We start from the raw sequence: 12,948 nt of genomic DNA, 5'->3' as shown, positions 1-12,948 counted from the left end.
GGATATGTAGAGTAATTGGCTTCAAGTATGCAGTTGTGTAATGGAAAGCTATGAGAAATTTCGAATATAAGAGACTTCAGTTCTCTTCTGTGGAAACTTAAATTTTGTATTTTGGAACTTTTCCTAACTTTCCACAGGCTTCTGGATAGTAGAATGGGGCAGATTGGCATGGTTTAGATGATCTCATACGGCCAAGTTCCTAAAAAAAAATTGCAACATTTGTGTAAGCACTTTATTACTGTAAATCTTGCATCTTGAGTCCTTAAAGCAGAGAGGAGTATGTTTACATTCGTACATATATGTATGCATGGATTTTGTAAGTATAGTGTAATTGCGGTATTTGCAATTTGTTTGGGCTACCTGTAGAATTGTGTGTGCTTCTAGGTGGGGAACTTTGAAGATGTAGCTAAATTTGTGGGCATTCACCAGTATCTCCACACCATGGAATACTCAAAATTGCTCCTGTCAAAGGCCACATACATGTTCTAGTGCACTTTTATACATCCTGAATTTTTCATGTGGTAGAAATTGGGCATGCTTTTAATATATATATATATGTATATATATATCTTTGTTTTGCATAAGCGTACAGCCATAAATCCACAAGTGAATACGATTTATTACTATTGTTCAGTTTGAGAGAAACTATGTCCAGTGAGAGTCAAAGCCTGGAGTGTAGTGCTTCATGATGCCCCTCCCTTCTTTCAACAATGGCAATGAACAGCATAGACAGGTGTTTGGACTCATCTAAGCCGGAACTTTTTTTTTTTGTGTGCATAATATCGGTATTAGATTATTTAGACACATGTACCTCCTTGGGCTCTTGTCAACCGATACAAACTTTGCAGCACATTTCGGGGTCTGTGTTCTGCACTCCCTGCCTCAATATCTTGCTGTAGCATGATGATATAATGAAAATTGTGGTGATATTTTTTTTCAGCAAACTGGTTCAGCGTTTTGGTGCATTTTTTCAAATGGACAGACCGAAGTCTCGGATCAGTAACCAAGGAAATCTTGGCCTAAATGAGACTATTCTTGCAATACCGAATCTGTGTGGGTTTGCATAGATAGTGTAGCCTGGTTTTAATATTAAATAATGTACTGTGCAGTCACAAAATTGTGGCCAAATCACAGTTTATGGTGCACTGTTTTGAAATATCTAATTTAGGCCTGCGTGGACAGTATAGAAACTAACATTTTAACTGCTGTATGATTTAAGGAATGTATTTATGTAAGTCAGACATTGCTTGCCCCAGAACACTTAGAACTCGATCAGATTTTCACCAGTTATTGTTTTTAATCAACACATGCTAAATCCCTCCAATCTGCCTCATTCAGGAGCCTCCCTTTCAACCTTCAACTTTATTCCTCTTGGCCTAGGAGGTACCAGACATGGATGTTTTTCTATGGTTGAAGAACCTCATAGGCGATACACTGGGAGCAATGCATTTTGGAAATTCTGAAAGCGACTGCGAGCAAAATGCCACCTTTGTCTACCTACCTTTTTAGTTGTAGATGTTACCCTTGTGTGGTGTGGAAACCTAACACCTACATATATTTGTAACATTTCTATGTTCTAAGTTTTATGTCGCTGGATACCAGATCTTTGACACCCTGAATTGCTGGCAGAGGGTGAAGCCTTGCTAAGGCGAGGTCTCAAACTTTTTTCACTCAGTCTTTGGCGCATGGGGTACCAGATATGTATGGGTTTTCTGTGGGATCAGGGTACCCTTAGTCGATAAACCGGGTGTAATGCATTTGGGAAGCAACTGAAAATGAAATGCTGGTTCTGCCTACTTGTCTTTGCTAAACACCAGACAGTGTGTAGCTCCTTGCCGGGGCACTGACAGTTATATGCCAAGCTAGTGGTGTCTTGGATGCCTATTTTGCAAATTGTAGACTGTGGAGTTAACTGTATCTTGTTACTTGTGTTTTTTTTTATGTGTGTGTTTATGAATATATATATATTTATCACTAAAAAAACAAATGTTACAGGGACGTTATAGTTGGGTTCAGATTTTACACATACCAAACCGTGGAAATTCAACAGTTGTAATTTTACTTATCTCAAGAAGCTATAACTCATGCCCTAAGGTAAATGTAATTCGCGCCAACGCAATTCACAGTTTCCTCATCAATAATTTTATTGCAAACATAGCAGTGATAATCAATGACGTCATAGAAGATGTCATGATCAATGTAAAATGTGGGGTAATTGGCAGGGCTAGGGCAAGCGTTAAAGTTACTTTAAGACCTGAGCTACAGTTTCTTGACATATTTAAAACTGAGGATTTCTATGGTTTTGTGTGTAAAATCTGAACCCAAAAATATAATTATAATATTAATGATTTCCACTTAGAGAAGGGTTAGGAAAATGTTAAGTGTGCAAACCTGCACTTCTGCCATACTAACTCTGGATTGTTTTCAGTGTGAACGGTTTGCAGGAGCAAGTGCAGGGCAGTAGGACAGTGGCAGAAAATCTGACGTGTAGACTCGTGAGTCACTTTTGTGAATTGTAAAACGAGGGCATCTATGCAAGTCCTACTCTGCTGCCCCTATGGTCACTGATAGGACCTCACATTGATAACATTCACTCTGCAACATGTATGCTGTTTATAACTATTAGCCCGAATAAACGCATAAGGAGGCGAGCTCGTGTTATGCACTCTTTTCATGGAATGAGGAGAGCATCAATTTCACAAAAAGACAGTCTCCTGCTTTCAAGCCACTGCTCTGTGCCTCAGAAAGTACAGACGCTTTGGCAGTGGCGAAGAAATTGCTGAACAGTGTTTGTCTTCTGCTGTATAAGGCTGTTACAGCACCATAGAAAATATAATAGCCCCATAGAGAAGTGGTAGTACTCTCCAGAAAAAGCACGGCGGCCTTGTTGAGAAATGAAGGTCCAGGCCGGCGCTAAATTCGAGCCCCTGGTTGCAGAGGGCCCCCAGCCACATACATTTTGGGACTGGCACTTATTTTGACTCGTCTGACATTGACTCTTGCTTCGTTTTCAGCTCCCCAGATACTCAGTTTTACAGGCCGTGGGCTTCTGTCTGAGTCATTAGCCCCCAGCACTTACCCTTTTACAAATGAAGCATTGGTCCAGGATGTCCCATGAAGATGTAGCACGTTGGCAGAAGTGCGTAAGAACTGTCTTTAAAATTATGATAGCTATGCGTAGAGGTCATGTCCTGTCCCATTAAAGGTCTGAGAACCCTGCAGAGAATTGTTTACTGTTCGTGAGAGCGCAGCAGCCCTGTGTAGAAAGTTAAGGTCTACTATGGCAGTGGCATAATAGGTTCCTGGTGAGTATTCATGGAGGCCGCTTTTGGCGTCCGGTTGCCACAGTCTGTCTGACTTTGCTCACCCCACTATACCGAGTTTCCAATCCCTGAGTAAGTTCTCTCTTAGGAGAGCAGGCCTTGAGCTTTTGACTGAGATCTAGAGGGAGCATTCCTGCCCAAGGAAAGTTAGGCACCAGCTTGGAGAGAAGGGTGCAATGTGCAAGCCCTATTGCGTTTATAGGAAAGGCGGGGAGGAGGGTTTCCAGTCTCCTTGGGCGGTAAGGAGGAACTCCTCGCCACTTGAATTGGACTCCACAGAAACACACAACAGAAAGATGCTGCAGAAAGGAAGGAGATGGAGGGCATGATTGATTGTTGCATGGCCGCTTGCTTCGAGAGACTTGAACAGAATCCCTGGATACGGTACTTGGCTGCTGCCTATGGAGCTCCTGCAATCTGAGACTGAATCTGCGCACCATTAGAAGTCCGCTGGCCTCCTCTGGTCTCTTCCATTAGTTTTCTAAGTCAGTCGTACAGCGAGCTGTCCGAAGGCCTCCAGCGATGCATCGCTGTTCGCGGGTATGTGGTACCATGCCTTTTGGTATCCGCGCCTCTTTTCCCATCAGCTAGCTGCCTCTAAAGAACTGCATTTGGTAACCATCCTGTTTTCATTGATGCTTTTGGTCCAAAGTGATTAAGCATCCCTCTTTGGTATAATTATTAATAAAATAAATTGGTTGGAGGGGCCCACATTATAGAATGGGGCCATGGTAGCTCTGACCCTACCCAGTTTTAACCAGGTTGCCTGGTATAAAGAATGTGCTTTAAAAAGCAATATTTTTCTGGTCATGTACCTAATGGTCGAACACCACCACGCCCCCGCTTCATCACCATTCCAGTGTAATACAGCTGGCATGATGTGCTTCAGAACAGACTGGTTGCCAGTCGTTTTCACATAGATTCCTTGTAGAACCGCCCTTAAACCATCATCCTTTGTCTAATTAATCAAGTGCGGATGTGTTGGATCAGTATTCCCTAGTACTTACTATTAGACACTTGTATCCGTACAAGATCCTTTGGGGAAACCTCAAATGCACCCTTAAACATTATATTTACACTATGTCTGTTTTTCACCAGTTTTACTGGCATGATCCTCTAAACCACTGTATGCTGCTTGATTTTTATAGAATCTCCCATTGAGTTGGCAACAACCCCCCTACCCACTCACATTTTTAAAGTTCTTTAAATTTCATTCAGTTTATCATTTAACAAACTCTGCTGCTTTCAGAACAGCATGAGCTACACGTTGTTATAAAATTTGGGAGGGGTAGAATTCCCGCCCCCAGCCGTAACTCCCCTGCCTAAACAGTTGTAACCAGTGGAATCGATGTTCTTGACCCACTGTACTTTAAATGCATCGTTACTGTTTTTAGGTTTTCCTAGACCGCACGCGTGGTCTCTGAGAGACTGGTTTACATACAGTGGGCTTGCAGTCTGCCCATAACCACCAATGTTAGCTTCAGCATCACTCTCATTTCCTTTATCTGTGTTTTTTTTTTCTGCTTATCGTGGCGTGCTGCCATCTTGTCCTCTTCTGGCCTTTGGCCCCGCCCTGGAGCATGGACCAAGTACTTGTGTCCTTCCACAGCTCTTGTTTTTAGAGCAATCTTTTTCTTTGTGTTCTATGTGAATGAGTGCTTGTGTTTTCAGTATAGCTCCATTATTCTTGTACATTTGGCTTCCATTCTCTTCCACCCGTCCCCCTGCAGTGTTGCTTCTTTTCCCTCCCATTCCCCTACCCTGCACTCTACTCTGCTAAACTCTACTCGGTGCCACTCTACCCTGCACTCTACTCTGCTAAAGTCTACTCTGTGCCACTCTACCCTGCACTCTACTCTGCTAAACTCTACTCAGTGCCACTCTACCCTGCACTCTACTCTGTGCCTCTGCACTATGCGGCACTCTACTCTGCCACTGCATTCTACTCTCCACCACTCTGGTCACGATACCCCACTGCACTCTATTACATTGTACTCTACACTGCTGCGCCACGCCACTCTGCGCCACCACACTCTAATCTGAACCCCACCAATCTATTCCAATCCACTCTACAGCATACAACTCCATAGTACGAAGTGGCTAAAAGACATTAACAAAGGCAGTAGCTCTTGCATGAGCGAAACCTTTTGACGTTGCCAGTACTGGTTTGTCAAATCTTCCTTGGAGTACACCTACCAAAACAGAAATAAATGTAAGCAGGATTCCATGGTGAGCACGTGCTCGCCATTTAAGTTGCTGCTGTCGACGCTCACCAAAAAAGCATTCCTTACTGCGGGCTAGGCGGCAAAATGGTGTCACCAGGTACAGTGGATTTTTGGACGGGATCGGCGAGTGGGGCAGTCGGTGTATACTAGTGTCCAGGAGTCGAGATGGATAGCAGACAGTAATCTCCTATTGAGAGACCACTGGAGGGTCTGCATTGGAGAAAATAAACCAAGCTATAGTACTTAAAGCGCTTAGATCACCAACGTTTTTAAGACATGCTTGACCTCTCCAAGGGTAGGTATCTCGCCTGAAAAGAATCAAAACACAAAAGTATTTACTGGAAGTCGTATTATAAGCGTTCTGTGTCAAGTTATACTTGCAAACAACAGATAGCATCGCGCCGGGACTCCTCTCTGTTTCCAAGGTCCAAAGCGCGATGATGGTTGAGTAATGGAATCACGTATATATTTTGGCTTTACGAAATCTTAAAATCTGTGTCGCTGAGTTTTTTAGTTTATAAAAGTGAGGTGTTTGTTATACATTTGTCTTTCTGCACATATATGGGGGTGGCTATCCAGTTTCTTCGCTTTCACAGTGATTGTGCGGTGCCCAGTCTATTGTAAATATTTCAATAGAAAAACGGAACCAAACTTAATACTTTGTTTTGCCATCGTAACTGTTAAACGTGTACCTGACGTCCTCAAATAGCTTCACCACTAGATAAACAAAACTGGTGACTGTCGTCTTGATAGGCTGGCTACTTAACTTGGCATAGATGGATTCCTGATTGACTGGGTGGACAAGTAGGCCTATCTTACTATTTATATTAAGTACCTGACGTGTGATCTTGGGCGCACAGTAAATATTCGGACTTGACCTACCTTAAGGGTGTTTTTCAGACAGGTGATAGAAGACGCCTATTTTTTTTTTTTAATAACAAATAAGATAAGCTTAATGAACCTACCGATTATCATCTGGGGCTTGCTTTACATGCATTGCTTTAGCGCTCATAACTTTGCACCAGTAACAGTGCTGTTTTACCATTTCCACTGACTTACTTTCAGCCTGCTATATATTTCAGATGCCAGTACAAAAATGTTAAGTTGGTGGTGGAAACTGGGCTCGCTCCCGGTGCATTACTTGTAATCTCTTCCCAGATGGTAAAACTGCATGCGTGTGACGTAGTCCGCTGTCTAATGAGCAGAAATTCTAACTAGGATGTGAAACAACCTAGATCTGACTGCACACGGGACCCTATGAGCATTTTCTGGTACTTTGCAGTGGTGCAAACACTTGTGCGAAACAATTTGGGACCACCGTGCTAGATGGAGTGGTGCAAACTATTTTTGTCCCTGAACATATTACAGAAATATTTCTGCATTAGAGCAAGAATGAGAAAGTATATTTTGTCACAATTGCGGGAAAAAACTCGTCTTTGTCCTTGTAAATCAAGGTACACGCCCTCGTAGTTTTGATGCGCTTTACAAATACTCACATTGTTTTTCTTAAATAATCTTATTTTCTTAAATTATTTTACCAAACCTTAGTCCACTAAATATTTTAAAAAACAGTTTAGCCGGTTTTTGCTATCTGTTTAGTTAAACCTGGAACAAATCGACTGACTCATTCACATTTGAAGAGGAGGAACTGTATTTTCTATCTTATTATGCAACAAAAATTGTGAAATCAGTTTGGTGTCAGCACATTTCCTATGTAGCGTTTGCTCCGAGCAACAAAAATAAGTATTGGCAAAGCCAATAGGTCTCGCCTATGGAAGACCTGTTGGCTTTGCCAATGTTTTTTAGCCATGTTGTACACCCGCGTGGCTGCTGTTCAGCATTGCTAAAAGTTAGTGGCGTAGAGTGGAGTGGAGTATGCATGGTGGGGTAGTGCTCTGCGATTAGACACATTTTTAATTGAAATGACCAATACATTTGCAAACATACAGTTTTATCGATAAAACTATACTGTATTCGAACGATAATGTGTGGAAAAGGAATAATCTGGTGTATTGATTTGTTCGATCATATTAAAATGTTTCCAGCACACTTCAAAATTACAAAAAAGTGTTTCATATGTGCCTTCCCACTTCTGATATATTCTGAAATGTTTGCACAGTTCATTTACAGACAGTTAAATGTTGTGGTGTGCTGTTTCAAAAAGCCTTTTGCCCACCCCCTTTATTTTTGCACCCCTGAAAAGTTTGTGCCGTACTCCAATCTGAACAACATGTAGTTTGTGTGCTTAATATGTATTTTTAAGGTTGAGCACGCAAAGCACTCTGACCCTGTTATCTCTCTATGGGCTTATAACCACACCCATCACTTAGGTTGGTTTGTGGGCTTGCTTTTTAAAATCCACTTGATTTCATTAGTGAAAGGCATGCATGCGTCATGCCTTTTTCGGTGTCTAGCCCTTCTCAAGTGCACCAGCCAACTACTGAAAACATACGAGGCTCCATGTTTTCCGTATGGTTTCTGGACTAATTTTTTTTCTCTGTTTCGTAGGTAGCGCGATCTCGCTGGGCAGTAGTCCTGCGCTTTGCATGATATCGATCCTTTTACATAGATAATTGCACTTTTGCCGATACATTTCACTGCAAGCTAACTTCTGTTTCCTTTTGTGTGTTTGCTTCGCGACCGTCGGCTCGCTAATGTGAAACTGTTTATCCTTTCATTTTCAGTTTATGTGGCAAGAAGAGTCCGGTTAGGAGTTTACAACGCTAATAGCTCTAACTCGAGCAGACCCGAGACTCATTGCATTGTGAATGCTTGTTTTCTAGTGCAACCTGATTAAGATCCACAGCATATAGTGCCACCACCTGGCTGCAAGGCGCTCTTTCCTGTTTAAAAACAAACGGCCCTGCTTCTCTGTTCACCTGACTTCTTGGAAGCCACACTCTTGCGTTGCATGTCATGTGACAAGTATTTTTTTTCTTTTGTTAACGGTACAGTTGACTTGTTGCGAAAGTCCTTAACCCTGGTCAAGTTATTAAAATGTGGAAAATAAAGAAAAACTAAGGTGTAAAATTCTTTAGATACAAAATATAGAAATTACAATTTGGTTTGAAACATAAAATCGGCATATGTTTAACACTAAGCTTAAAACCAGCACTATGGTGCGTTACATAAAAAACGTTTTGTTATACTTAAACTTTCAGAAGTGTAATGTTGACAGTGGACCGAGATTCACCTTTCCGACACGTGATCTGTACACACAACAGAATCGCTGCTGGTAGTTTAATGAGATAACTTTTATAAGAGAAGATTCACACCACAAACGAGCAAATGGCTATTTACCATGTAACTAACGTACCTATTGATTTAAACCGCATGACGTCCGCTTGGGTGGAAACCTAAAAGTGTGTTGAAAAGTAAATCTAGTCATATTTAATGAAACGGCGCCACCTTCTGGCTAAAACCATCTCAACTTAGATCCAGGTGTTACCTTATGTTTGAGGTCTTTGAGCGGGTAGGCTATGTCCTTTGTTCAGAGAGCTCCATGGAGAACAAAATTTCGCGCCCCCTCCCACTCGTCCCTTTAATGATAGATGTATTGAAAATTTGCAAGGAGTAGGTCAATTAACCGAAATGCCAGGGGTAGCGAAAGTAACAAAACATAGCCTTTGACCCCCGCTTTCACTCACACAAATTCACACTTACGTACACCCTCACTCACACCACACGCACAACATGCATTTAAAACATTTTTTACTTGCGTCTAATTGTACTCCATTTTCATTATTCTAATAATAAGTATTATTTTTAGCTTTAAAAAAAAAAAAAGGGGGGGGGGGAGGGTCTCCTGCCTGAATCGGTCTATTGGTATGTATGCAACAGCCTTCAGAAAAAGAGTTCAAATAAACTTTTTTTTTTTTTTTAACCCTAAATCGTAGGATGTTTGTTGCAGGCTAGCGCCCCTGGAAGGTCAGTGCCCTGAGATTGGGCCCAGTTTTCAAACGCTCAGGGCATTCCCTGCATGTAGGATGCCTAGGCGTTATTAGAAACCATGGCAAGATGTAACAAAAAAGGCATTTGAGATTCGAAAATAGTGATTTTTAAGAAATTGCTATTTCTGATACGCAAAATGCAATGTATCCTATTTGCGATTCGGTAATAGCGATTTCTTAAATATCACAAATGCTATTACCGAATCGCAAATTGCGATACAGACCCCATTCGCACCTATGGGCCTGCAGGCCCATATTTGAGAATTTTTAGCAATTCCCAAATTGCAAATTCCTAACTGGAATTCACAATTTAGGAAATGCAAAGACCCAGGGTGCTGGGGGCCTAAGGCCCCCTCTGCTGCACCCCAAAAAAATATTTCAGGACATGTAAGGCGCACACATGCCAAAGGGGCATGTGTGCGCTACATGTCAATTTTAAAAATGCATTTTTAATGCATTTTTAAATTTTGCACATGGTTACCACCAAGTTCAACTCGGTGGCAATAGCGATTACTTAATGCCCAATTCCCATTAAGAAATTGCTTGTTACATGTGGTTTAGAAATCGCAAATAAGTATTCCTTATTTGCGATTTCTAATTTAGAGAATCGCAATTTGCAATTCTCTAAACAGGCTCGCAAATTTAAGGAATCGCTATTTTAGCGATTCCTTAAATTTGCATTGCAAATGCCTTTCATAAATACTGAAAGGCATTTTTGCATTCGCAAACGGGGATTCACACCGTTTGCGAATGCAAAAAGGCTTGATACATCTGGCCCCAGGTGTAGTTAGTCTACCCAACTCAGCAGCCCAATTTTGGAATCTGTTTTACACAGGACTTAATTTGACAGACTTTCTCTTCTCTAGAAACTAAACCTCTGTGTTCTTTGTGTATCATAACTTATTTTCATTACTAGTAAAGCTCTTACAAACCCCATATACAATAACTAGAGATGGCCCAGTATGACCTACTGTTGCCGAACGGCCTTAATTGATTACACAATTCAGATATTTTACTAATATATATATATATATATATATATATATATATACATATATTCATCCATTTTAAAACCTATTTAATGCTGCTTTGGATAATCTAATACACGTCTTTATTAAATAATGCATGTGGAAGGTATGTATTTATTTTTGGCATTTTATTTTCATCCCAGGATGGCTACTTGTATTGCTATAAAGACTCATGTGGGTGCAGAACCTGTGTTCAGTTATTTGTAACACAGCAGAATCGTTGCAAACAAATGTCTCAAATGTATTTGTGAGCAAACATAGTGACGTTTTTTGTAACTTGGCTCTACAAATGTCGAAGGCCTCATTCGCTTGTAATTCTGCCCTTCTTTTCCACCCATCCCACAGGGTTGGCGTTTTGGAGGATGACTTCACCTGCTGCGGGATCCTGTGCGCTATAATCTTCTTCCCCATCGGGATTCTCTTTTGCCTCGCGTTGAAGCAGAGAAGATGCCCCAACTGTGGTGCAACCTTTGGCTAAGGAGAGCGGACAGACCAGCTCTCTGCGGCCATTACTCTTGATGTACCTTTTTCCCCCCGTCCCATGTAAATGTCCAGTTCTGTGTCCACTGTTAATTGATTAAATATATTTCTATTGGAAAGGGTGATTTGATAGTTAATGCATGCGGATCCATTTCTTTCACCGGAGCAGTTGTGACAAACACACACGTAACGTTGGTGCTACCACGCGTAAATGGTGCCTTTCACATGGCCCTGAAAATTTCCATAGGGGCAGTTTTAGAATACAATGTTGGAATTTCTCTTTGAGGGGGTTTGCAAAAGTGTGAGTTTGCGTGATTGAAGTCCCTTTACAACATGGATGAAATGTACAGTATGAATTTTTTTACGAAGCAAACCTTTTTCAGATGTCAATGATATTTGGATATTAATGTATGTTTATGTTCACTGATTTGACTAAAGTTGAGTTAAAAGTAAATTGTTGATAGTTAACTGGTGTTACGGATTTCACATCCTGCTTATGAAATGGGATGTGTTCAATAGGAATCCCTTATGTTTGTTTTCTGCATTTTGAAGTTGTTTCGTACCCCTGGCCAACATGGGGGCAGAGATCACTAAATCTGGCTTTAATACAAACCAATAGCAGGTGGCGCAAATTAAATTTAGTAGCATGCCAGCTGCTATTCTAATATTGTTACCTGCCCGCGAAATTCATGAACGGTAATCATTTCATAAACCAATGAATGTGAGCTTATACTTTTTATTTTTTAAACACCACAATTGTTTTGCTTAGTTGCGTTATAAATGTCAAAGTTAGCGTTATTAATGTCAAATTTTATAATGTTTAATAAACATTTCAAACACTATTTTTGCATTTTATTTGCAGCCCAGGATGGTTATTTGTATTGCTATAAAAACTCGAGTAGATGCAGAATCTATGTTCAGTTATTTGTAAGACAATATAATCATTACTAGTGGCTCAGATTTATTGTTGAGCATAATATTTCATTTTTTTGTAACTTGCCTCTACAAATGTCAGTAAAGAGCATGCACTCACAAAGGGTGCCCTAATATATATTCAGCTGAACTACAGTAAAGCAGTGTTGGAAATGGCCTTTTCTGCTGGGTTAGACCCAGACTTTTTGCCTTCCTCCTTTTTCTGACCTCCTTTTTGCCGGCTTTAGGCCTCTGTGCACTTTACCACTGCTAATCAGTGCTAAAGTGCATATGCGCTCTCCCTTTAAACATGGTAACATTGGATCATACCCAATTGGGCTATTTAATCTACTTATAAGTCCCTATTAGCGTGCACTAAATGTGCCCAGGGCCTGTGGATTAAAAGCTACTAGTGGGCCTGCAGCACTGATTGTGCCACCCACTTCAGTAGCCCCTTAGCATTGTCTCAGGCCTGCCATTGCGAGGCCTGTGTGTGCGGTTTCACTGCAAATTCGACATGGCATTTGAAAGTACTTGCCAAGCCTAAAACTCCCCTTTCTCTGCATATAAGTCACCCCTAAGGTGTGCCTTAGGTGAGCCCTAGGGCACGGTACTGTGTAGGTGAAAGGCAGGACATGTACCTGTGTAGTTATATGTCCTGGTAGTGTAAAACTCCTAAATTTGTTTTTACACTACTGTGAGGCCTGCTCCCTTCATAGGCTAACATTGGGGCTGCCCTCACACATTGTTTGAGTGGTAGCTGCTGATCTGAAAGGAGTAGGAAGGTCATATTTAGTATGGCCAGGATGGTAATACAAAATCCTGCTGACTGGTGAAGTTGGATTTAATATTTCTATTTTAGAAATGCCACTTTAAGAAAGTGAGCATTTCTCTGCACTTAAATCTTTCTGTGCCTTACAATCCACGCCTGGCTGGGTTTAGTTGACAGCTCCTTGTGCATTCACTCAGACACACCCCAAACACAAGATACTCGGCCTCATTTGCATACATCTGCATTTTGAATGGGTCT

At 41.2% G+C, this 12,948-nt stretch overlaps 1 protein-coding gene across 1 annotated transcript in view; it reads left to right on the top strand.

The window, feature by feature from the left end:
• BRI3 (brain protein I3) overlaps nt 1-11,848 on the top strand; it is a 100,133-nt gene extending 88,285 nt beyond the window's left edge. Inside the window, exon 4 of the mRNA XM_069210136.1 lies at nt 10,872-11,848. Coding sequence (XP_069066237.1) covers nt 10,872-11,004 — 133 coding nt within the window. The 3' untranslated portion in view covers nt 11,005-11,848. The remainder of the gene's footprint in view (nt 1-10,871) is intronic.
• The last annotated feature ends 1,100 nt before the right edge of the window (nt 11,849-12,948 follow it).

This window comes from Pleurodeles waltl, chromosome 10 (genome assembly GCF_031143425.1).
Source record: "Pleurodeles waltl isolate 20211129_DDA chromosome 10, aPleWal1.hap1.20221129, whole genome shotgun sequence".
Taxonomy (NCBI): Eukaryota; Metazoa; Chordata; class Amphibia; order Caudata; family Salamandridae; genus Pleurodeles; species Pleurodeles waltl.
Note: the sequence above shows the minus strand (reverse complement) of the source record. Positions and strands in the feature narration are given on the sequence as shown.